This window comes from Chenopodium album, chromosome 8 (assembly GCF_948465745.1).
Source record: "Chenopodium album chromosome 8, dcCheAlbu1.1, whole genome shotgun sequence".
Taxonomy (NCBI): domain Eukaryota; kingdom Viridiplantae; phylum Streptophyta; class Magnoliopsida; order Caryophyllales; family Amaranthaceae; genus Chenopodium; species Chenopodium album.
This window is the reverse complement of record NC_137841.1, coordinates 18502103-18529422: the sequence shown is the minus strand read 5'-3', so window position 1 is coordinate 18529422 and position 27320 is coordinate 18502103. Positions and strand designations below refer to the sequence as shown.

The following is a 27320-nucleotide window of genomic DNA, read 5'->3' as shown; positions in this document are numbered from 1 at the left end:
TTTTTTTTTTTTTTTTTTAAAGTTTTTATAATAATTTTTTATTAATCTTAAATTATTATAAAAGCTTTTCCCTTAAAAAAAAATTTAACACTTTTTTAACGGAATTATCGGAAGAGGTGTATGAGTGAGACAAAGTCGAAACCACAGGCGCATCTCTGATAATTATTAAAAACACGAGTGTATCATTGATAAAAGTCAAAACTACGGGTGTACTATTGATAATTTCCATACTTTTTTTGAGTGGTAATTTGCAAATTTTCTTTAAAATATAGGCGCATAAAAACGGAGGGATCAGAGTACAAATTTTAGTGCGATAGTAATTTGGCAATCGCCAATCGGGACAAAAGAGTATAAATGCTGAGAAAACTCGAAGACTCCCATGTCGATTGTCGCAGACATCCATGTAAATTAGCAGCCTCAACAATGGCGGTGCTTAAATTATTCACTTTGCTTGCGTTAATTTCTTTGTTGTCTTCAACAATCAACGCCAAATCCAACAACACTGCTAATTTCCAATGGCAGATACTCTCTTCCAAGAATTTTTCCTCTCAGATTCGTCTTCATCCTCATATTCTCCTCTTCATCACTGTCCCTTGTATGTTATCTTTTTATCTCTTTAATCTCTTGAATTTGTCAATAGTTCGATTAATTGCAGCTGTTTTTGAACTGATTGAATTGTTGCTTGAATTCTATTCAATAAATTGGGCGAAATTTGAATGTTAAATGGTTGATTTAATTGGTTTATAGTGTGAATGGACAGTTAGGAAATTATTGTAGGTCAAAATAGAAGGAGAAAAGTTTATATTGTGAATTTTGAAACTAATTCGGAGTAATATTATAGGAGATTCATTTAATGCTTATAGTTAGCTTGTAGTGCCGTATATATCGAATGCGACAGTAGAATGATGAAAGCTATTGTCCAAATGAAAGCGAATGTGGAATCTGATAAGCTGGTACAGTAGTTTAGGACTTGTGATATTAAGTAAAACTATAACCAAATTGTTAAATTCTCTATTTTCGGACAATGCTTCTAACAATTAAAGCATCGCTTGATTATTTGTTTAGCCCTATCGTTTTGTATTCCTAAATTTCATCTTTCCTTTTAGTATCCCATAGATTGTCTCTAAGAAGTCAGAGAGGCTTTTAAAATCCTTTTTTCAGTTAATCATGGGAAAGTGAAGAGGGACAATCTAGTGGTTTCAATTCTAGTTTGTCGACTAGTAGTCCAAAATATGAACGAAAGTAGCTACTTGCCGACCTCTTTGGATTTTAATGTCTCGAAAAACTCCTTTCTGGTAAAGTGGTAGTGTTATGATAATTTCCTCTCAAATCTGAATCCTTATTTTGGAGTGTGGACTCTTATTTGTGGGAGGCACTTGCTTCGGATCAGGGCTTATACACCATTCCATATTTCCATGTACTATCCCACCATGGTAATTAAGTTATTATTCCCTCATCTCTACCACTTTTAAACATCAAATGATGCAAAAACTATAGAATTTCTAGTTAGAAATTGATGCTCTCATATATTCTCCTTCGAAGAAGTCAGGGCTCAAGAGTAGGAAATAGGTGACTAGGTGGGGATAGACAATACTTTCTCCGTTCTTTTTTACTCGACCAGTTTCATTTATCATGCTTGCCAATGTAGAACTTTAACCTTTAGTTCTCCTTAGGTAAAATTATTAAAGTTATGCTTCCTCCGAACCTATATACTTGACCCATAGCTTTGGGCACAATATTTAAGGAGAGGAGAGATAAATTGTAGTATTGTGGCCCTTTTTGCACATGACCTACCTTCTTACTCCAAAAGTTGCCCTTATGTGCACTTTTTGAGGGTAACTTAGAGAATTTACCCACCAAAAGTTTACCACATATAGTATGAGTCAAGTAATATGACATTTCCATTTTAAGAATGTTAGTCAAGTAAATATAAATAGAGGAAGTATATTATATACTTTTTGAGGCGAATCTAACAAGATCCTATATGAATATGTTTTTCTTTACATATACTACCTATTTTGTTTTGCCGAGTCTTACTCACTTTAGCTACGCAAACTAAGGATAATAAAAAATGGGAACCATACATATAGATGTAGGTACTTTTGATTAAAGAGTTGAGAGATCGAGAGTAAGAGATTTATTGAATAAAAGTTGGCTCTACAAAGTGAGGTTGTGTATAATTAAAAGTGAACAACAAATTATCATAAAATAATAAAGTAAAAGTGAGTAGAACTTAGAAAAGCGGATGAAAACGAAAAGTGAGTAAGTCTTAGGATAGCGGAGGTAATAATTCACAAAAGATAATCAAAGGAGGGGTGGGGAATAGTGTAGAAGTTAAGCAGATCAAGTAAAAAACAACGTAGGAAGTAACTTTGTTCTCTTTATTTTTTAAAATTCTTTTTATGGACTTTGGAAGCCTAATGTTATCCCTTTTGGCACTTTGAGGTTTATAGACATTCATATCTAGTTTGTCAATTCAATTGCCTAGGGTGGTTATTTTTGTATGATTTGAGTAGAAGGAAGAGTCTATGGAGATTTTCATAATTTGCTATGGTTTTATTTTTGTAGCTAAGAAAAACTACATAATTTTCTCCAATATGATTATTTCAATTAGGCTTTGTGAGATACAAATCTTATGGTATGGTCACACTCACTTTCACATGGAGAATTGGTGTTAGAGAAGAACTATATTTTTCTCGAATATAATTACTTCAAGGCTTTGTGAGATATAAATCTTATGGTATGTTCACATTCACTTTCACTTGGAGGATTGCTTTCACCATTACATCTTCGGATCTGATGTAGACGACACTATGAGTTACTATAGCCATTTAATAAATCTTTTAAAAAGTAATCAATAGTATTCAAGTGAAAGATTTGTAACCTATAGTATCCACCAAATGCTACTAGAATTTATAACATAAATCATACCCAAAATCTAATCTGTTGCCTAGGCTTTGTGAGATAAAATGTCAGTAACAATATATAGAATGATTAAAATTTCATTTCCTTGTACTTTTTTTTTTTCTTTCTTCTGGGAAATTGTTTTTACTTTGATGCTGGCTAATTATTGTAAAAATGAATCGCATGGAAAAATGGATCATGTCCTTTTTTATTGTCTAAGTGAAGCGAATTTGATGAAGCTCGACTAGACTCACTAAGGGAACCCAAAGTCGCCCAACTTTATTTATAAACCAAAGTTTTTACTTTGTATTGAGTATGTTTGATCGCGGGTAAAAGTAGGTCGTTGGGACTACTAACCCTAACCAAATTAAAAATTTATAATACCTAAACTTACACTAAACTAGTTAGTGGCAAGTAAAGGGTCGAACCCTAAAGGACTAAGTGTATCAATTTGTGCTAACTAGACTAGTAGGAAAGCTTGTGAGATAGAGAGAGGTTCAACTAAACATAACTAAGAACAAATAACTAAAACTAGGGAAAGTGGAATCCAATTACATCAATACATTCAATAACATCATACAATTAGATGAAAATGACCTTGATTAGGAACAATCAACACATTTAACTCACTCTCGCACAATTAAGCATGTTAATTATCCTACTAAACTAATTCACTCTCGTGCAACTAGCCTAGCAAAGGTATGGAAGAAATTAGGGCTCTCAACCAACTCACTCTCGCACAATCGATTGAAAGCACAATTAAGAACATAAAATCAATTAGCTAGAAAGATTCTAATCCATAAAAGCATCATCCATACACAATAATCGAGAAACAATTCCATACTAATCACAATCAATCATTCAATTTATTAACATAACCTTCATCCATTTCCCTAGAACAAAATCTAAGCTAACATAATGAAGAAAGACATGGAAAACAAGGTAAAATAAGAATAAAAACAAGATTAAACAAATAAACTAATTAATCTACTCAAATCAATAAACAAAAAGCATAAAACTAAGAATTAAGCAAGAAATAAAGATGAGAGAAAGTTAGAAAATGCTCATTGGATAGATGAGAAGAAGTTCCACAAAGTTGCTTCTTCAACCTCTCAAAAACTCCATGGAATTCCAAGCTTTCTCTCTCTACACTACTCCTAAACTAACCCTAAGAGAGAGAAAATAAAGGCTAAACTAATCTAAACTATCTAAAATAAAATGTTGATTGAAAAGTTAAGTGAGAAAATAACCCCAAAGGGGTATTTATAATACAAGTTAAATAAAAAATAAAATAAAAGAAAGAAACTAAAAAGAAATAAAACTAAATAAAACAAATAAATTAACTAAACTAAAAACCAATAAAAACAAAACTACAATCAAATAAAATAAAAGAAAATGAAAAGAAAAAAGAAAACAAACCCCAAAATCCCCAAAATTCCCACCCAAACCACAAAACATCAGACTCCCCTAATTCCCCTTCTCCCTTTCGAATTTTGGCTGCTTCCATTCACCATATCAACAGCAAACAATCATCCTCACCGTTCATCAACACTATCATCATCTAGCATCAAATCGTGGCCGTCCGATTTTCATTAAAATCACGTGAAAAGCTCGTGATTGACCCACAATTGCGCGCCCGCACAGAAGACGCGCACAGGTCGCGCAAAGCTTCTGCCTCGACTCTGATTTTGGACCCCAATTTGTGCGCTTTCTGACAGGGCTGCGCGAATTGGTTGCTCTGTGAGTTTGGGTGTTAGGCGAATTGCGTGGCTTAATTGGTGAGTAATTGGGTTGGAGTTTGGTGGTCGAATGTGGGTGAAGGGCTGGTGGTTGTTACGGGGGGTGATTGGTGGTTCAGGTGGTTTTGTGAGTGGAGATTGCTGCGGTTTTGCGTGGCTGATTGGAGGTGGTGCGAGTAGGGTGAGGTGGCGAATTGGTTGCGGTGGTTTGCGCGTGAGTGGTGTGACGGTGGAACATGGGGTGTGAAATGGTGGTTAATTGGTTGTTGATTTGATGTTGCGGGTCAGTGAGAAGAGGAGAGGGAAATCAGGGGAGTTGCGTGGTTCAGGTGGTGGTTCGCAAGTGGTTGCGTGAGGTGGTTGTTGTGGGCGTTGTTGTGGCTGTGATAGGTGGTGAGTGAAGGTGAGATTGGTGGTGGTTTGGTGAGTGTGTGACGGTGCTGTGTTGTGCTGAGATTGGTGGGAGTGCGTGGCAGGTGGTTGGAGGTGCGGAGATTAGTGGCGGCTGGTAGAAACAGGGGAGTTGCGTGGTGGTTGGAGGTGTTGGGGTTTGCGTGAGGAAGCAGGGGAAGGTGATTGGAGGTGGTGTGTTTGTTGCTGTTGCAGTTGGTGAATTGGGGGAAAGCAGTGGTGGTGCTGGTGGTTTGGTGGCTGAAGGTGGTGGTGTGCGGCTGGGTGTGGATTGGTGGTGGGTTTGGGTGGCTGCTGTGGCAGTTGGTGTTGGTGTTGTTGGGGGAAAGCAGTGGTGGAGCTTGGTTCAATTTTGTGCCTCGAACCTTGGACCCCGAACACGATTTGAACTTGAAACCCGGAACACCTACAACCAAAAACACGAGGGTATTACCACGAAATAAAATAAAATAAAGATAAAATAAAATAAAATAAAAATAACATAAAAAAAATAAAATCAAAAGAAATTAAATAAAATAAAGAGAACAAACATGAATATAAAATAAAATAAGAAAATGAGAGAAACTAGGAACTTATTAGAAAACAAGAACTAAAAACTTAAAATATAAACATAGAATATAAGATAAATTAAATAAATTAAGAAAATAAGCTAAAAACTATTAAAAACTACTAAAATACTCAAAATAAAGATAAAAGACGAGAATAAGCAAATAATAGAAGTAAAGGACAAAATGGGCTAAATTATTGGAAAATAAGCCGGAAAATGACTCAATAAACACCCTAAAAGTGACATAAAAGTCACTTATCAATGTCTTGTGATAGAAACTAACACCCAAAATGCTGTGAAAAAGAGGTTAAATTGAGGTGGTTTTGCATAGGACATGATGTAAAAAGATGAATCAGGTAATTAGGATGGATCACCCAAGTATTAAGGAGTAATGTATTCAATTTGGGTGTTTTACGATTTGGAGAAGCAATAAGCAAGTTTAGACACTTTTGAAAACAATATTCTGGTGGCCATTTCCTGCTCTCTCTTTCATCGAATGTCTAGCATTTTTCTTTAGGTGCAAACAAGATCATAGATGAAATGCTGCTGCCCATGTGAAATTTTGGATGCCTTTCTTTTGAAAACTAAGCTATCTTCACGTGCTTTTGTGGTTGATAGAATAATTGTATTGATGTGGAAAGGTTGGACTCCATAGGTTTTTCTCTTATCGCTTTTGCTTCTTTCAACTTTTCAAGTCCTTCCCATTATGTGTCATTGAAGGTAAGGTACTTTGAGTCCCAAGGTGCCTTAACGGTGAACCTCAATTTTGACTTAACTTTCACAACTCATTCATGGCAAAGTTAAAACTTGCGATTAGATCGTGCCGAAGCTTGGTGTGTAAGCAATCTAGCATTGTATCTTTGTGGGAATTGGTGTAAACTTTTTCCATTTTTATTTACTACTTCTTTCCCTAAATAAAAGTTCCCTTTCAACCAAAAATCTAGTCCCTAAATAAAAGACCAATAACATCTAAATCTATTTACTTATTTACTTTTCATCAGCCAAACCACACTATCTTCCTTTTTTTAGTCGTTTTTTAACAACCAAACTCCACTGTCTTGTTTTTTTATATTCACCTTTGATCAACCAAATCTATGTCTTGTTATTATTCACCTTCCTAAACTTGTGCAATAGATAAGTGTAAGCTTTATTTTGGGGCAGAAGGAGTAAAAGAAAAGAAAGGTTTTAGAAAAAATAGAGCAAAAATTTTTTAGCTGTGACTATAAAGGATGCTAGAAAGATATGAAATCGATGTGTTTGAACAATTGTCCATTTTTATTTTTGTGAAGAAAACAAGCCCATGTTTCATCCTAGGGCTTGATGGTAGGCTGTTAGCTGTAATAGAATATAGATTATCTAGTCAATGCATCATCATTCTTTAGGTCTGATAGTCACCCTTCTGATGTCTGTGTAAATAATGTGTGCATTTGGTTCTATGTTATTTTTGCATTTCTGTTATTTTTTGGGCTTGGAGATTATTTATTCTTTTACTTTCTGAAATCTTATGTAATTGAATAGATTTCTGTATACACTGTCAAATTATTCGTTTTTTTCATATAGGGTGTGGAGAGTCTCGTTCTTTGATGAATGAGGTATCTCAGAAATTGTCTAAAGAACAAGAGATGTATAGCTCCTTGAAGCTGATGCTTGTATACCGCAATCTTGAAAAAACACTGGCTGATTCTTTTGGTGCTGCAGAGGGAATTACAGTTCTCTGTTATCATCATGGCATGTCTTTTAAGTATCAGGGAATCAACAGAGAACGAGATATATTATCCTCTGTCTATTATATAATGTCACTTGCCACTGAAGACCTTCCTCTTAAGAGAATTGGCAATTCCAAGGACATGGAGATGTTTCTTGCATCAACCGATAAGGCTATTGTCCTCTTAGAATCTTGCGGATGGACCTCAAAGTTGCTTGTGGATCAGACTGGCTATCGAACTGCGCAAGGTATGTCAAACAATCATGATTTTTTGCTCCTTTTCTGTTTCTGTGCTTCTGTGCTTCTGTGCTCCATCATATATCATAGGCTAGTTGGTGGATTTTCCAAATAAAAGAGAGGCTGCGAGAATTTGTGTGAGCTTGATGCAAGTGTTTTTTCCTATTCTTTGCTGGTTAGATTTTTTTGCATTTGTGTTTTTATTTGCATGTATCAATGTCTTAAGTTGTGAGGCTTTGAGATCAAGCAATTCTAGTTGCCTCATACTATAAATGATCCTATATTTGTTATATTGTTGTAAGTTAAGTATTTTTGTAGAATCAATCAATTTGAATAGGTTTTTGATAAAAATAAGACTTAGGAAGGAGTATTACGCAACTTAGTTGGTGTTATTTCCTCACTGCAGAACTGATTAATCCTTTGTTGATGAAATCTAATTCTGGCACTGATAAAGTACATTATTCCTAGTTTTTTTTTTTATTTGGCTTCTTGTTACTAGTTTTTTTAATTTAATACCTCTGTTTTATATTATGTGCAACAAAGGCATTGACACGGACTCCTAACCTTTTTTTTTTTTTTTTTTTTTGTGAGTGTTAAATGGAGAGAGAAAGATAGAGACACATGTGATGAGGAGAGAGATACAGAGAAATGACAACTTAGAAAGGAAACATAACATTTGTTACACATAATGTGTAGTATCCATTTATAGTGAATGTTGCAAATAATATGAAACAAAGGTAGTATTTATTTAGTTACTCCTTCTATCCCAAATTAATTTTTACACCTTCCTTTTCTCAATTGTCCCAAATTATTGTTATACTTCTAATTTTTGAAAGACATTGCTATGGTACTATTATTTAATACATCTCATCTCCACTATCTAAAGTTACAGTCCCTTACTATTTCACGTTCAACAAAATATACTATCTCATATAATTTTTACTTTTTCAAAGATATAGTACCCCACCATCTCTTTTCAAATCTACTTTTTAAATAACAAAACGATTGATAATCAAACTACTTATCACTTAGAATAAATGCCATAATAATTGTCAAAACTAATGTGGGCCGGAGGGAGTACTTATTACAATAAACTGATTTTAATACCTTATCTTAGCTATCATAGCATGTTTGAGTTAAATGCTGAGATAGTGTAACTGAGAGAAGTCAATTTTTTTATTCGTTCTTCTTCCTCTGTTTTTTCATTCTTTGCTACACATATTTGAATTTTTCTATTCCTCTCTCTCTCTCTCTCTATTTATTATGCCAAATCTGAACACCATCATTCTGATGCAGAAGTTATGCATATGTAAATTGGAGGTATAATTTGTATTAACAATCATAAATTCTTTTGTAATAAAGGTTACTTGGCTAATCATATATTAAGTCAGTTTAATGAGGTGGGGAGGGGGGGGGGGGGGGGGCGGAAGCATATTGATTTGTTTAACCTTAGCGATTACCTTCCTTTCCTTTATCATAAAAAAGGAAAAAAAAAAAGAAAAAACCCAATGGAAGTTTAGGACGACTTATCCTTTCTTTGGATTTGTAGGAAATGGAGGGAAAGGAAGGGAAGGTAAATGGAGAGATGGAATATCTTTCATGTGGATAACAAATGAAGAAGGAAGGGAATTGGAGGAAAGACAAATGAAGGCTTTGTTTGGTTCAGTATTAGTAAAGGAAAGAAAAAGAAAAGATGGAAAGGGAAAAGAAAGGAAGAGAAGGGAAAGGAAATAAACTATATCATCTAATGTTTGGTTTAATATTAGTAAAGGAAAAAAGAGGAATCTATTATTTGGTATGACAGAAGGAAAGAGAAGGGAAAACTAATTTAAAGTTTGATAGATTTAATTTCTTTCTTTTCCTCTCAAATTCCTCCAATTTTGGGAGGAAAGGAAAGGGAAGACTTTGTGAAGGGAGCTTTCCTTCCATTTTCCGTCAGTTTCCTATGAAATTCTGTTTAACAGGAAGCCATAATTTTCCTTTCCTTTCTTTTCTTTTCCTCCCATTTCCTCCCAACTAAAAAGGGCTGAAGGGAATAAATTGTAAGAAATTGATTTCTCCAACAATGGAGAGATTTGGAAAGAAAACTCATCATTTTCCCCTCCCTTTTCCTTCCTCTCCCTCCCCTTCTTTTTCATTCTTCTATCTTTATTCAAACACACTATATTAAGCTGCTAAGTACTAAGGTGAACTCCTATTGAACCTGGAATGACCTTTTGTGCCCCCTTCCTTTTAGGGGTAGTAAAAATTGAAGTTGTGTGCCTCAAGGTGTGTCTCTTTAAATGTGTTTTCTAGCTCAAAAAATCATTAGTAACCCCATGCATAGTGCCTAACAATGTATAAAAAAGTGTCTAGGTGTTGAGGCACTAGGAGAATGGGCAAGAGCACTTTTATTGCTCAAGAAGAGGTGCATTCAAAGAGGCACACTTGTTGCGCATGATGCATTGATGCATAAGATTTGCACAAGGCACACATGAGGCATATCTGAACTGTGCTTCAAAGAGGCGTACCTTGGTACACCTAGGTACTGTGCTTTGAGATTTTTAATACATTGGCACCAAGGTAAACCTTAGGCATGCTATTCATACTTTGATTGGGATGGTTGGTGGTTTTTAGCTGATGGGTCTATTTTTGGGCTGAATCTTTACCCAGCAAGGTCTTGTCCACTTCCTCACATTGCTACCGCATTGTAAAAACCAATGTGACAGTGTTATTATGTTGCAATACCCACAAACAATCCACATTGGCCACAAAAGTGGTTCCATGACTGTCATTGTGATAGGCTGGAAGGTTTCGATCATGAAATTATAGCTAAAGTCTTACTTTAATAGGTTGCTATTTGCTTTTTTCCCTTCAGAATTGTTGAGGTTGAAACCATTGGTTTTTATTTTTTATTTTTTATTTTTTATTTTTTATTTTGTTCTTTTTTTCTTTTAAATTTTTTAATTTTGTTTTTTCTTTAGCAGACGACTTGTCTAGTTGTGTTTAATTCTAGTGTTTATTTTGTGACAAGTGAGTTGGTGTGTGGGAGACAGAGAAATCACAATTGTTATGGTATGCTATGGCAATACATCAATACAATATCCTTATGTTTTTGGGTGGGCATCAATAATGATTGAGGGTTATAAACTTGTTTAGTTGGTTTCATATTACATGATTTAGTAAGGAACATCCAGCATTATTCTATTGGTTTGATAGATGCTTTGAATGTGGGAGAGCATGCATAATATTCTATAGGTTTGATGGATGCTTTGAATGTGGGAGAGCATGCATAATTTTGCAAGGAGTCATGCAAAGGGAAGCAAAATTGATGGTGGCTAGGAAAATAGTTAATGTTGTGGAAGGAGATGAGGAATTCTTTATGGATGAAAATCTGGTGGGTAGATTTGTAGATAATGAGATCCTTATGTGTAAAGTGTAATGTACTAAACTTGTTCATATCTGGAAAATCAGATTAATATGCAGAATATGGGAAACAAGATTGATATTAGGCTATGAAAGGGACGGAATTATTGAAGATAGAGAGATTTTTATTTATATTAAAGTTTTTTTTTTTTTTTTTTTTTTTTTTTGAAAAATTTAAAAAAATTTATTAAACACCAAGAAACAGGCAGTAAAAACATCAAAGGGCCAAGAACCCTAAGCAAAAACAAAAACAATTACAACACAAATTCCTACAGCCAACAAAACAAAACAGCACACTACTCTTATCTACTAAACAGCTCCTTGAACCACATCTGATTTCTTCTGCTAGTCTTGACTGGCATGACATAAGAAATTCTATGAAAGAGATCACTCTACAGCTTCTGAATCACCTTCTCAGGCTGCATAATACATTTATCCCAGACCACTTTGTTTCTCTGACTCCAAATGACATACAGCAACCCAGCATAACAACTGAAAAGCACCTGTTTCTGGAATCTGCCTTTAATAGCTCTAATCTTGTTGTTGCAGTCTTCTATATTCATAGGATCCATGTTTATCATCAGCTTCTTTCTCAGAAAATAAGAGCATTTCCTGCTATACTCACATTCAAAGAATAAATGATCCACTGTCTCTTCTCCATCATCACAAAGAGGACAGGAAGGATTATTGATAACCCCAATTTTACAGAGCTGAGCTCTCACTCGAATCCTTCTCCACATTATCAACCAACACACAAATTTATGTCTAGGAATATTCAGTTTATTCCAAACCCAGTCACCCCACTCAACATTAGAATATTGCATTTCTAACCAATTATAGCCACTAGCAATAGTGTAACCATTTGAGTTTCCAGACCAACTATTACCAACATAGCCTTCCTTCAATTTATCCTTAACCCACCACAATTGCTTCCAGTTCCAGCTCGTGTTGTGAGCACACTGAAACCTCTTCCAAGTTCTGCCCTTCAAGTACATTTCATTGACCCATCTAAGCCAAAGACTATCTTTTTTCTGAGAGATATTCCAAATCAGCTTCCCAATAGCAGCTATATTCCAGTTATAACAATTCTGAACACCAAGGCCACCTTGTTTCTTACATCTACACACAATATCCCAGGCTATAGGGGGGGGCTTTAGAGTACACAACCTTCCCTTCCCACAGATAGTTTCTACAGATAGCAGCAACACCATCAAGAACAGCTTTTGGGATGACAAAAATAGAAGCCCAATAAATTTGAAGAGACATAAGCACTGAATTCACAAGCTGGGTTCTGCCAGTATAAGAGAGAGATCTGCAGCCCCAACATCTGATTCTAGCAGTAATTTTATCAATTAAACATTGACAATCATCCCTAGATAGCTTCTTAGTGCCAACATTCACCCCAAGATACTTGAAAGGAAGGGAACCTTCACAAAAACCAGAATTCTGCAGCAATCTAATCTTCTCTGTCTGCTCAACATTACAGCAGTACATATTAGACTTGCCTTCATTAGCCACCAACCCAGAAGCAGCAGCAAAGGTAGCCAGAGCCCTTAACATAAACTGAACAGAAGTAAAATCACCTTTACTAAACATAATCAGATCATCTGCAAAGACTAGATGATTAAGTTTCAATCTTCTACATCTAGAATGAAAATGAAATTTAGGGTCCTCAGCAACCTTCTTCAAGAGTCTGGACAAATATTCCATACAAATCACAAAAAGTAAGGGTGACATAGGATCCCCTTGCCTCAAACCTCTCTTCCCATGAAAGAAGCCTTCCAACTGACCATGAATAGCCAAGGAAAAAGAAGGAGTTCTAACACACACCATAACCAAGTCAATGAATTTTCTAGGAAAATTGAGAGCAACCAGCATTTCTTCAACAAAATCCCATTTGACAGAGTCATAAGCTTTCTTGATGTCAATCTTCAAAAGACAACCACTAGGAGAAGCCTTTCTACCATATCTAGCAACAATGTCTTGAATAATACTAATATTTTGAATAATTTGTCTCCCTTCAATAAAACCAGTCTGATTCTGAGCAATAATATCAGGCAATACTAATTTGAGTCTGCTACTCAACATCTTTGTAATACACTTGTATAAGACATTGCAACATGCAATTGGTCTAAATTCAGTGACAGATTCTGGATGCTCAACCTTAGGGATCAAAGTAAGAATAGTACAATTCAACTCTTTAAGTAACTGACCATTCTCAAAAAACTGCAACACAGCATCAGTCACTTGCTCACCAACAATATTCCAAGAAGACTTGAAAAAAGTGCTGTTATACCCACAGGTCCTGGAGCTTTAGCCCCAGGAATAGAGAAAATAGACTTTCTTACATCATCTCTTGAAAAAGGTCTACAGAGTAGCTGAACTTGATCATCATTCAACACATACCCTTCTTGCACCACCTGACTACATACACTGACTCTTTCTCCTGGATCATCACCAAGAAGACCTTTATAATACTCAATAAAAGCCTCAGACACTGTCTTAGTATTATCACACCAAACTCCAGAAGTATTCTTAACAGCTATCACTCTCTTCCTGTATTTTCTCATCTTAATGCTTCTATGAAAGAACTTGGTATTCTCATCCCCAACTTGAAGCTAGTTAATCTTGGCTTTCTGAGACAACCAAGAAAAATACTGATTTCTAATTTGAGAAAACTCCTTCAACATCTCAATCTCCTTGTTTCTTAAACTATCATCATCAATATGACTCTGAATATCTTTCTGCAGTTTCATTAAATTCATCTGAGCCACATTAAACTTACTCTCAATATCCACAAAATCAGACTTATGAAGTTTCTTTAATTCAAACTTCAAAGCTTTCAATCTTTTAACAATCTGATACATGTGAACCCCATACAGATCCAACTCCCAAGCCTTCCTCACTGTCTCATGATAAGCAGGATGAGAAACCCACATATCAAGAAACTTAAAACCTGACTTACCCACCATTATATCCTTATCAAGCTTAATCACTGCTGGACAATGATCAAAGTAAAGCTCAGGAAGGTAATGAACATGAGAATCAGGGAAAACACTAATCCAGGCCTCATTCACCATAGTTCTGTCAATTTTAGAATAAACTCTGCTGTCACCCCGCTGCTTATTATTCCAAGTGAATTTTCCACCAATACTCTTCATATCCTGAATTTCACAAACACCCACACATTCTCTAAAACTATCAATCTCAGAATGAGTAATAGGTCTCCCCACTCTGTCATCATAATTCAAAGGAGAATTGAAGTCCCCAGAAATGATCCAAGGCTCTTGAATTTTACCTCCCATCTCCTTCAACCAACTCCACAGCTCCTCTCTACCTAGATTATCATTTACACCATACACCACTGTGAGAAAATACTCATTAGAGATTGTCATATTCTTCACTCTCAAGTGAATAAACTGAGCATGAATCTGCAAGATCTGAATCTGGAAAAAATCTGGAAGCCAAGCAACAAGAATCCTACCCCCTTTAATCAAAGAAAAATTCGAAGTGATACCCCAGCCTTGAAACATATTATTATGCAAACTAGGGAAGTTCACACTCTTTATTTTTGTCTCAAGTAAACAGCATAAACCAACCTTCTGACTCAAAAGAAAGTGTTTCACTTCCTTCTGTTTTGAGGAGCCATTAATACCCCTCACATTCCAAACAAGCATTCTATCCATTCCCATCTAGCCCCAGAGTGGGGGCGCCACCCTTATCAACTCCAATATTACCAGCATTCACCACATTCTCAATACCATCATTCCCTTGCTCACTATCATCAGCATCCAATGAGAGTTGAGCAAATGAATTTCTAACCACAACAGGAGTGCTAGGACTTGGATTTCTAACCCCAGGCCTTTTCCTTAAAGTAATGAATCCCTGATCCACACCATCAACAGGTGGACCATTCTCAACAAGTTGTTCAACTTCATCACCAAGCTTATCCTGAACAACCTTAGGTCTCCAGACCTTCTTCACCTTCTTACACTCATTTGTATCATGACCCCATTGCAAACAGGATTCACACTTCCTAGGCTTCCATTCAAAGATCACTTTCTGCCGGACCAAAGTTCCATTCTCAGCTATGAATTCAATTTTCTCCATAAACTCACCATCCAAGTCAACCTCAACCAAGAATCTAGCAAATCTCACTCTCTCCTTTTTCTGGGTAGCAGAATCAGGTTTAATTGGAGTACCAATAATACCCACAATTTTTTCCAGACAATTCTTTCCCCAAAACTTCAAAGGAAGATCAGGCAATTGAACCCACACAGGGATTCTATTGAATTCATCACAATCAATCTCCATACCATCAACCCATTGTTTAAAGAACACAGGTCGATTATCAAACAAAATATGAGCAGAATTAAGAGCTTTTTCCTTAGTTTCAACATTCAAGAATCTAATCAGAAAAACCCCTTTCTTAATCGGAATTACTTTATCAATATTCTTCTCCCCCCAAATACGATTACAAAACCCAGTAAAAGAGGTCAAATACGGGTTTCCCCCAATCACAAAGGCCACAATACTCATATTCCAGTATGCAATTTCATCAGAGACATCATCAATTGACAATTGCAGTAAATTCGTAGAAGAAGAAGAAATAGAAATAGGTACCTCAGCAGAAGATACCCTGTTTTTCAGACCATCGAAATTCACTGTTTCATCCATTCTATCCTTCGATTGCAACACATTCATCCATTCTGACAATCTGGACTTCATCCTTGACCCTTGAATCAGCTCATGCATTGATTGTTCAGGGGAAAGCAGCACATCATCCAGATTCTCTAAATTCCCAAAATTAATCGACGAAGAACCCTCACCATTTCTCAAATGAGATCGCAAAGCATTTTCATCCCTAAATTCACCATTATCAACAACCCTCTGCGCGCTTCCCTCCCCTCCGATCGAATCCTTCTTCGCTTTTCTCCTCGCCATGGCAGAGGAAGAACGAGCTTAGAGAGAGAAAGTCTAAGCTAGGAATAAGAATAATGATTGATTGTCATTGTTGTTGTTGTTGTTGTTGTTGTGTTATTTATATTAAAGTTAACCCTAGAAAAATAACAACTTCTCTGCTTTTGAGTGGCCAGGTCACTCCCAAGACTATGAACTGTCACAAATTTTTTTATCATGTCTGTTATTTATATCCTAGCTTACTTTCTCTCTCATGTAACCAACACTTCCGACATTATTTGGTTCTTTTAAAAATTTTAAGGTGCCAAGGTAGTTTATCCATAGTACCCTTCCAAAATGACATGTGTACACTTGCTTAATTGGGGGTCGGGGTGGGTTTTTACAGATAAGTTTGGATGTTAATCAGCGATATGACTGTATTGTTTTAAAATTGAATCAGCCATAGATTGTTATGATGTGATTCTAGATCATTTGGCCTCCTAAAGTTGGAGGATGGCAATTAAATAAATTGGTGAAGCCTCATTTTGTGGCTTAAGGATCAAGGTTTAATAAACATTTTTTTTTTCTTAAAGTAAGTCGTGAACATGAGCGTTATGTTGGTGTCACCAAATGGCGTATGATAACTAAATTAAAAGGAAAGCATGGACATTTTAATAAACCTCTTCTTCCTTGTTTAGGAAAAAATGTGTTATCTTATTATCTTTGTATGAGTATATCTGAAGAAAGGCTTTATGAGTTCATCTAGAAAGCCGATCCTTACGCAACACCATCTATATAGAGTATAGGAGCATTTTGTGGTATTGATATGTGATGTGGAATATAATGTATGATTGCTCAGTGACACATTAGAAAACCTAGTTTTGCAGGTAGTCACTTTCCGGGGGAATTAAATAGAGAAACTGATCAAACTCTGGTATCTGGAAGTCAGAAAAACCTTCAGGTGACTTGTGGTTTTGTGATGACTTGTTATAATGACATTGATGTGAAACTTAATGTTTATCATAGCAATTAACCTTTAGTTTTTTTCTCCCTCTATTAACAGGATGGAGAAAATGATACGAACTGTGATGTTCAACATGTTTGTGGTGAAAGTCCTTGGGTTGGAGAATACAGTGCTGAAAATAGGACAGCTTCAACTAATGAGGATATGCAGCCTACATCTGGAACATCCTGCAGCTTCGAAGAATTCAGTAAATTTAAGTCGTTCTTCTCAAAGTTCATGGTATTGGCAAGAGATATGTATCTTCCTCCTCAAAGACAAAGATATGGCTTTGTATCAGATAGGTCATTGTTTTCGACTCTTGGTGCTGAAGATTTTGATCAATGGTCAGTGATCATATCCTATACTGGATGTCCTAGTTGCTTAAGGAAATTTAAAGATGAAATACATCTTCAAAAGGCTCTTGAGATGCATGATCTGCCAGTACTGGAGGTAATTCCATACATTGGATCATCAACTTATTGGAATGTTCATGCTGTACCCCTTCTCTCTATGCATGTGAACAGTTGATTTGCTGCTTGGATGTTTTCACAATTTTGAATGCTTATTATACCATATACAATTAGAAAAGAAGTATTGTTGATTTGTTATTTTCTATTCTTTGAACTATATTTGATTAATCTAGCAGAGCTTTAAGTGCAGTAGGGCTCCCTCTGTCCTCCATTAAATATCCCATTTCTCATAAAGTGCATGTCTTTCAATAAACTTCCTATATCACAACAATACCTTCCCACTTTTTCCAACCAGCACTCCTTTAAAACATGAAAATATACTAGTTACCTTATTTCTTTTTCACCTTAAATAATAATAATAAAAAACTTTATATTTGTATTCACCTTCTTTCAACAAAATCCTCCCCTATCAACTTGGTGCCCCCTTGATGCTTTTTACACATTGATTTAACAATAATCTGGTTATAAACAAAGAAATAGTGAAGAAGCAACAATTTGGATCTAGTTCATACTTTATACGCTTTGGTAGTTATGATGGATGTTGCACTCTCTAATAATCGATTAGGTTTGGAATATATGAGTAATTATTTTGGATCAAAGCTTTAACCAAATTGTAAGTTTTATTTATCTTTGTAGGGAGCTTTGCCACTTACCATATTGATGTGTAATAACCTTCTAGGTGCAATTTTATGGAAATTTTTAGCATTTCTTGGACCTGGATATGGGTAACATACTCTGGTATGGATCTGACCAGGAATTAAGTTTTTTTAATATGAAAACGCTTCGACATAGTTAATAACCATCTAATTTCTGATTAGGATATTGGGATACTGTCAATGTATATGTTTTCCATCATTTAATTTTGATTTAAAAGAAGTCTATTATATTGTTTATCTATATTACTCAGACTCTGCATTTCACCTCAAGGTTCCGTGTCAGACATGGGCAGGACCTTAGACAACTTCAATTTAGTTTTAAATCATGCTAAATGTTTCACAAAATAGCTGAGTGACACATACCTGTGTCAAGTCCGAGTAACATAATCATTTATCTAAAAAAAATGAAAGTTAAGGTATGAAGGAACGGAAGGATCAAGGGGCATTTGGTCGGGCAGTTGGGGATGTCAATTATAGAAAAAGATTTATATGTACGCAAAGTATATAACTATATAAGGATTGGTGTGCAATTTTTTAATTGAATATGCATGAAATTCTTTGTAGATGTGCATATTTTGAATTTTTAAGCTGATTTTTTATTACAATTTTCTGGAAACGGGAAAAAAATGCACACTGTGTATGAGTAAAAAAAATTGCAGTTGGTTTAAAAATTAGTACACCACCCTATAAGACCACTATTAATGCCACCAATACCATTGTTCCACTCACCAACTCGTACTTCTACACTCAGTTATCTCCATCATAGGCATGGCAACCCACCAAGTTCCGCTCACTGGTAATGGTTGAAGTAGATTTCCCAATTGGAAATTTAAAGGCCGAATTGAACCATGTACTACTGAATTGAATTGTGATGATAAAGAAAGTGTAAAGAGAAAATGATTCATAGTATCAAAGATGGTGATGGTTGCTGCCTTGAATGGGGGAAGCTATGTCTATAGAGTATAGGATATAAACAAACGGTTAGGGTGGTGGCTAATGATCTAGGAGGTGACTTGGGAAATGATTGATTTCATAGCTATAAGGAGGTTTTTATGGATTTTAATTTCTAGTTAACAAATACCATATAGGAACATCAAAATCCTATCCCAGCACAACCAAAAAAACATGATGACCAAAGGGTTTTGATTTTTTCATTCAGTTTTATCTTTCTCTTTTCCCTTACTTGAACCTTTCCTTATAATTGATGTTAGAGAGACTACATACCACCTCTGTTCTCTGATTGTCAAACATTAGTTGTCCTATGATAACAAGTAGAGGCTACAATCGATTGTTTAGCTTAGGTTCTGATCGAGTTCATTCAGGTTGGTAAAGAGTATATTGAGTTGGGTACGGATCGAATTGATTTTATGTCTGTTTCCAATTAGCTTCTTATGGGTAATTCAATTTAAGCCTCATATAATTTCGGGTCTAGCTGAGTCGGATCAAACTTAGGTCATTTAATTCCAATATTAAATCAGGTTCCATGTTTTTCTTCTATTGTCAAATTCTCTTCATATGCATGTCAAATTTGGTCCTGACAACTGGAAACCGCACTCCTTTTAAAGCGTTCGATGACTGCTACTGACCTGTTTTGTAGCTTATCAACTGACTAGTACATGAAGGTCATCTTTCTTGTTAAGTTTTGTTTGATTTGTTTTATTATAATATGCAGCTGCCAGATGATGGAAAAGGCCTTAGACCTGCCCTCGCTGTTGATAAACCATCAGTTGTACTTTTTGTAGATAGAACATCAGACTCTGTAAAAACTAGAGAAAGTAGTCAGAAAGCTCTTCGTTTGTTCAAAGAACTTGCATTACAGTATTGGAAATCACATCCGACTGATTGGCAAAGTATTGATCCAACAAAAGGATCACCTCACACTTATCAAGAGTCAACCAGCGTGTTTAAGAATCATAGGTTTCTGGTATCACCTTCTTCTCAGATAAAATTGGATGATAAAATGTCGATAATGATAATTGATGAAGGACAACAGGTTACCTTTGGTAATGAGGCCTCGCAAAGTGGCTCTTTACATGAGATCTTGACAAAATTGGTTGGGCAGAGAAAGCAAGCGAAATTAAACTCGCTTGCAAAAGAAGCAGGTTTTCAACTGCTTTCTGATGAAATAGACATAAATATAGCAAATGTGTTACCTTCTCTGAAAAGTCAGAATCAGGATTCATCCATCAAGTCAGTTGTTGCCTCTGAGGAAAGTATCAATGAAAAAATCAAGGATTCTACTGATGAAGTTGCACCCCTTGTAGATCAGGAGCAACTGTATAAGCCTATTAATGTTGAAGCTTCATCTGAGTACAGTAACAAGAAAGTATCCATTGATTTTGCTACTAAAGAGTCTGGAATTGGGGATTCCTATCAGTCTCCTAATGATCATAAACTTGGATCTGGCCAAGATGTAGATTTAGATATTCAACCAAATGCAGGAAAAACAGAATTTTCAGGTCTTAGGCGTCATTTAAGTTCCTTTACTGGTTCGTTTTTCTTTAGTGATGGTAACTACAAACTTCTCAGATCTCTTACTCAAGACTCACAAGTTCCAAGAATAGTGATCATTGATCCATTGTCCCAGCAACATTATGTCTTATCTGAAGAAGCAAATTATGATATTGTATCTCTATCAGCATTTATTAAAGAATTTCTAAATGGTAGCCTTATTCCATTTCAACGCAGTGGATCTTTGCGAAAATCTGTTGAAATGCCACAGCCTCCATTTGTCAATCTTGATTTTCGTGAAAAGGATTCCATCCCTGTTGTTACAGCTGATACTTTTTCTGAGTTAGTTCTTGGTTCTGGTGAGCCCAATGCTCAAGATGCACTCAATGCATGGCATAAAGATGTGATAGTGCTTTTCAGCAGTAGCTGGTGTGGAATTTGTCAGAGAATGGAATTAATTGTTCGTGAAGTTTACCGGGCCTTGAAAGGCTATGTAAACATGGTTGAGTCTGAAACAAAAAGCAAAAAGCTTTTTTCTCAAGGCAGGTATTTTTTTTTTTTTTTTTTTTCCATATATGTAAATGCTAAAGTCTCTTAATTTTTTGTTTTCCTCGAAATAATCTACAGAGTATTGCATTTTAAATATTGTCCAGATTTCGTTAAACACTTTCCAATCCCCAACTCGCTCCTTCATCCTATGCCTAAACAGAGTGAAAAGATGTAATCCTAACTAATGCATGGTCAGTTTTATTCAGAAGAACTAAAACTGGGTGGATAAATAAAATGTAAAAACAAATATGTGGAAGAAGCAAGGAATCATGTAACTCTATGTCTGATATTGCAGAATTTGAAATTGTTAGAATAAGAAGGTTTTTTACGGTGACAAAAGAATAAGAAGATATTCAAGGAAGTATACTGTGACCTACTAAAAGAGTAAAAGATAAAGTTTGTAAATAGGATTACCATTCCTCTCCAGCCAAATGCTCCTCGGGATTACCGTCCTGGATTTCTCCAAAGAATATTTATCTCCTTTGCCCCACCAAACCCTATGAACTGAATCTGTACAGTCTTGTATATTTGGACAGATCTAATGTTCTTTATTCTCCAGAAAGAGTCATGATTGCAGTTCTAGTTGATGGGCTCCTTCCACACTTGTCATGGTCAAAGTCTGTTCACTCTGCTGTATGTTTTAATTCACTGAGATCAAACCTTTGTGGCAGACCTAATCGGTTTCACCATGTACAATACATAATGTTTTTTGAAACTCACCATGTATCCTCAACAATGTAAGTAAATCTTTCATTTAAAATCTGATAGCATGTTGATTCTATTAAACCTGCCCTAAGTCTGTTCCTCAATTTCTCTCTATTAAGCTGGTGAAGGTTTTCTTCTCCCACTCTTCTTTAGTTCATGTGGTCAATGTTTTAAGACATATAAGTATTTTTTGTGATGTATATGTAAGAAAAAACTTTACCATGTGATATCTTGTTAGATTTCTCTCAATACGTAGTTTCAATCTATCAAATATTTATAATTGTAATTAGTACACAACTAAAGATATCAATGGTCAAAGACGTGCAGAATCAAATAAGTAGGGAGTAAAAAGAAAAATCTACCTCTAATAATCCCACTTTTGGATGGTCTTATTACACCAGTCCCAACTTGTAAAAGAGCTGTCTTCTTAAAATTGTCAATCACCTGTTGTTTGCCAGCATAACAAGTGTGACACTTGTTTCTTTCTAATTGTGTAGATTTTTATATGAATTTAATTAAAATTATTATCCCCCTGTCTCCTCTCCTGTCCACATCACCTTTCTCTCTCCTCCCCCCTACACAGCCCCATCTCCCTGCTCAAATGGGAGCTGTGTTCAGCCCCACTCTTCACCGTGCTCTACTGCTCCAGAGTCCAAGACCCCTGACAGCTAGACACCACAACCACCACATCCTTCTGCACAACCCACATATCACCACATCAACATCACCCCTGCCAAGGAATGACCAATCTTATTCCAAGAAGACAATGAGAAGGGCAGTGGGGAAAAATAAAAATCCCCTGATCTTCATGGCTATTGATTGTAGAAACAGGCAAGATTTACTAACAAATTGATAATTAGAGAGAATGATACAGTAATTTCTTTTATGACTCACAACTTCCCTCATGCTCCCTCTATGGTATAATTTGGGAAATCGTTCTTTTTTAGTTTAAAGATTTGGTTGAAATTGTTATTTTTCTGTACCAGTGATGCTTTCAATTATTGATCTATGGTCTCTTGGGTGTATAAATTTAATCTATGGCTTCTTGTTTTTTGTATAAATTTAGTTTGCTGCTGCTTTTGTTGTTGTTTGAGCTGATGCCTTTCAAAAAGGGAGATGAATGAGGGTATGGATATGGAAAGCAAGAAAAGAGAGGGAAAAAATGGAGTGTTAGTCCATAGGGTACTGAATGAGGGGAGAGAGATCGAAGAGGGAGGTGGGGAGGCCGGAGAAACTTTTGTAAATAAGCATAATGTTGACTGTTACATCTGGTAACCGGTGAAATAGCTCAATTTAAGAAGGTTTCACAAAAAGTTGGGATTACTTCTACTTTTATAAGAGTGGAGACCGTTTGAAGAAGATTTTATAAGGGTGGGATTATTTTTTCCCAAAAAAATAAAGGGGGTAATTAAACATCTTACTAAAGTGTTATTGTGCCAAACCCTCGGATATGCATGCAAAATTTTAAAAACTTGGTGAATTCATAAAACGTTTAGGGAACATGGTGAACTTCAATAAGCCTTGGTGGCACATGATGAAAATCTCCTATTACTCTCTGTTTGTAAAGACTTTTATGAATGTCTATATAACTTTTTCAGAACATCTTGTTGGAGAGAGAATGATATTATTATGTTAATGTGGCGCAGATAACTTGAAGCATGATGTCTCAAAGATGCCAGTTTTTTATTCGATTGATTGCATGGTGAATGAATGCAGTTGGATCCTGAAATCAATGGGTCAAGTAAGTCCCATCATCCATATAGTTATATTATGCACTAACAAAATGTAGCTTTTAAGAGCCTTTTACATTTCCAAATTCCTCTTTTCCTTGGTTGTCATGTAAAGAAATGTGAAAACTGCATTGGCCAAAAAGGAAAGAAAAGAAAAGAGAAAGGAACTTTATATTGGTATTGACATATTTTGTGTAAAACTTGCAGAAGGAAGTTTATCCTAGTTTGCTGCTATTTCCAGCAGAGAGGAAGACTGCTATTGTTTATGATGGAAATATGATGGTTACAGACATAATAAAATTTATAGCCAACCATGGGAGTAGTTCTGACCATCTTGCCAGACAGAAAGGTATACATAGATATTATCATATCTCACAATTTGTAATTGAATACCTCCAACACGCCCCTTCCCCCCCCCCCCCCCCCCCCCTACAACAAAAAAAATAAAATAAAATATGACTCCTGTGTACCAAACCCTGGTTTTCACTTATGTTTGGTTATTATGACTTGTGTATCGATCTTTTTTTTTTTTTGTGTATTTTTACTTTATCCTATTGACATCAATAAATATTATTACATGCTACCTTGGGATTCACACGTTTGGAATCTGTCTCTAACAGTAGTGTCTATGAAATTAATACGGAGTATGTTTTATATAACCTTAGTCCTTAGCTGAAGCACTGTTAAAAGTCCGAGTATAGTTAAGTAATTTCAGAATACTTGTTTGCAGCCGAAGTAAAAATTAATAGTTTTGACGCTAGTTCTACTTTACCATTATTACCAGTCACCTGCGGATATTTACTTCATTTTAGCTTTGCTCGCTTGAGTTTATTCCTTTGATTTCAGTATGTGGCTATTATGTGAGTATAATATTGAATAGGTGCTGTTTGGATATTAAATAAGCTGGAAAATTTTGATTGCAATCACTAAGCAGTATGTTAGTATTTGACTACAATTATTTGGAGATGTGTAAGATTTTTGTTAGGCTTTTATTTTATTTTATTCTTGACGGAAAGATTTCTGTTAGTGTTACATCTACAATCATAACACTAACCATGATCTTTGGAATTTCTATGCTCTTTTTCCTATTTGGATGGTTCCTTATGAGTTATGAGGATCATGTTAGCCGACCCCAAATCATCTTGGGACTAAGTCGTTGTTGTTGTTGTTGTTTACAACTACAATTATATGTTCATCATAGTATTTTGATATAACTATTAAAATCCACTATGAAGTATATAAGCTTCAAACCCAAAAAACGTGCCACAGCAACCATGACCTACCTGTGATCTGCCTATCTATCCATGACATTGTGACAGTTATCAGTACCATGCATTAATGCTACACGCCAATAACAAATGACATTGTGTTTATAACATCAAGTCATCAACGTTAATGCCTCTCAGAGGCTCGTTCCATTAGCAGAGTAGGGGAAATACACAGCACTTACGCTGTCTGAAGTGCTATTTTTAACTGACCCTTTATCCATTACACAGTTATTAAATTATTAGTTCCTACGAAGTACTTGAGTGAAAGAAGGTAGTTCAACTAGCCTTTTATTAAACGAAGATGTAATAATTTTACAGGTTAGACACTATTAATCTATGGCTTAATTGCACACTCACCTTGTTCTTGAATTATTATATTCACACTTAAGTAATTAGACCTGTTAGTGGGTTCAATTGTCATAATGCAATTTTTGTCTACTTATTTGTAGGAAACTTATGTGCTGATTTGGAAGAGAAAAAAAATCAAGATGATGAAGTCAGAGTTGCAATGAGTAGAGATACCAAAAAAACTTCTGATGTCACAAATGAATATTTTGGAACCAATTTGCAGAATGCAGAGTTACAAAATTCAGCGATAATACAAAAGCCAATCACACCAAATCCCGTTGTTGGATCATTTCTTGTTGCCACTGAGCACTTGGATGATTCAAACCTTTTCAACAAAGCCAAGATTCTCATTGTGGGTGCTGAACATGGTGTAGGATTTCAAGGTTTGATTGTTAACAAGCCTATCCCCAGCTGGGATTCTTTACCTCGATTTCAAGATGTAAAAGTACTTGAAGGGGCTCATGTTTCTTTTGGGGGCCCAGTAATTCAACCAGAAATGCCTCTTGTCTCCTTGGTGAGGATTTCTTTCAACAATCAATACCCTCAAGTTCTACCCGGTGTCTATCTCCTTGATCAATTGGAAACACTTGGCAAAATTAAGGATATTGAAGCAGGAAATCTGTCTGCTACTGACTTGTGGTTCTTCTGGGGCTACTCCGGCTGGAATTGGGACCAGCTTTTAAATGAGATAGCTGAAGGATCGTGGAAGCTTCAAGAGGGCAGTGTTGAAGATCTTCAGTGGCCCAAATGAGAGCTTAGCCTTACAAGATGGAGATGTGTCTTATCTGAAGTGCCTCACCCATGTTCTGGAAGACTTCTTTCAGTAAATATGAATTCCCTTTGATCGAAGCATTGAGGATGAAGTTGGGAAGGCTGCAGGGGGTGGGGGACTATTTTGCGTAACAAGGCTGCTGGCTGCTTGACATCTTATGTTTGGTAATGTATATGATGTCTCCCCAACTATATGAAAGAATAGAATGTTCGAAGGTTTTGAAGGAATGAAAGAGATGTGTCCTGCTCCACACTCCCTATTCCAATATCTGTAACATTTACCAGTATTTCCTGTTCAATATGTTCTCAGTTTGTTCTATTTATTATCGCCTTTAGGTTAGAGTATTGCTTACCTGAATAGAAATAGGGAAGGAAACAGAATTCAGATTTGTGGGGCATTCGAAAGAACATCTGCAGCAGAATTCTCATTTTGGTATAGTGATATTATACAGCTACTAATAGGCTCCTATATTGTATTGTATCACTGATGTTTATGAATGAAGTTCACAAAAGTAACCATTTTTCTTCTTATGTGTTTCTCCAAACCTTAAGACGGTTGATGACTTGATGAGTCGGGTCATTGGGTGCTTGGAATGTCGTTGATTGATTTTATTTTATTTATTTATTTTTTGAGGGAATGTTGTTTATTGATTGCTTACCCTTGATTCTTAATTTATTTATTTTTATATCTTTATTTTATTTCTATTATATTTATGCTTATCCCTTTTTGTATAAAAAGACTCAGATTTTCAATAACAATCTTGGGCCAATTTAGGATGAACTTGGCTCTCCTTTTTTTTTTTTTTTTTTTTTTTGGTAGTTTTTAAATTTTATTATACGGTGTCGTTTTTGCTTTGAAATCATTCAATGAAATTTTCATTATTTATCACTGAGAGATCTTGGAAGAACTTGTTATTTCTTCATCGCCGATCATGTTCAAATATCATGGCTCCTCAAATATATGAACTTTTTATATAAGACTCTAATTTGAGCAACTTATATTCAGATTTCTTTGAAAAATTTTGTTACATATGCACCCTAATTCTAGGTTTGGATGAATTTGATGTTTTGTGGGATTGTAGTGGGTGTTTAACAATTACGTTACCTTAGTCTCATATTCAATAGGCTAAAGTGTTGCCACAATCAATCGACAAGCTTTGGAATCTTAACATTGTGCTTGAAAGGTTGTTGCAAATTGAATTGAGAAGGGTCCATATATTGCATTTCTTGAAAAACTTTACCACATGTACATTTATAAATTCTTTTAATGGAGACGCCACTTGGAATTGGGAAATGAAAAACCTGGAAACTTCAACCAATGTCATGTTAGTAGTTATAGATGGGTGTCGGGCAAGGGAGTTGGGGAAGTTGAACGTTTTTGTGGAGGATTACTCAATTCAGGGGCAGAAAATGTAAAAGTTAAAAAAAAAACCCAATTGAACATTATATATATATATGCTTGAGTTTCTACTCTTTTTTTTTAGCTTTTTCTTTTGCTTTAGCATTTATCTTATTTTTATAA

At 35.5% G+C, this 27320-nt stretch overlaps 1 protein-coding gene across 2 annotated transcripts; it reads left to right on the top strand.

Moving 5' to 3' along the window:
* The first annotated feature begins 299 nt into the window (after positions 1–299).
* LOC145641742 (uncharacterized) lies at positions 300–26329 on the top strand. Of its 2 annotated transcripts, XM_081692677.1 has the most exons (8): positions 300–595; positions 7162–7554; positions 16735–16808; positions 16911–17300; positions 19649–20969; positions 23328–23422; positions 23619–23760; positions 25129–26329. In XM_081692677.1, the coding sequence occupies exons 1-8, from the start codon at positions 355–357 to the stop codon at positions 25776–25778; spliced, it is 3306 nt and encodes a 1101-aa protein (XP_081548803.1). In that variant the 5' UTR covers positions 300–354; the 3' UTR covers positions 25779–26329. The 2 variants fall into 2 exon arrangements, with proteins under 2 accessions (XP_081548803.1, XP_081548804.1); XM_081692678.1 differs by lacking the exon at positions 300–595 and having other exon boundaries at positions 7360–7554; positions 16727–16808.
* Positions 26330–27320: the final 991 nt, after the last annotated feature.

Bases quoted from the DNA above. Each gene is read 5' to 3' on its own strand.
- LOC145641742 (XM_081692677.1), top strand. From the start codon at position 355: ATGCTGAGAAAACTCGAAGACTCCCATGTCGATTGTCGCAGACATCCA. The intron at 17,301-19,648 runs GTAATTCCATAC...TATAATATGCAG, and splicing joins ATGATCTGCCAGTACTGGAG to CTGCCAGATGATGGAAAAGG. The intron at 23,761-25,128 runs GTATACATAGAT...ACTTATTTGTAG, and splicing joins CCATCTTGCCAGACAGAAAG to GAAACTTATGTGCTGATTTG.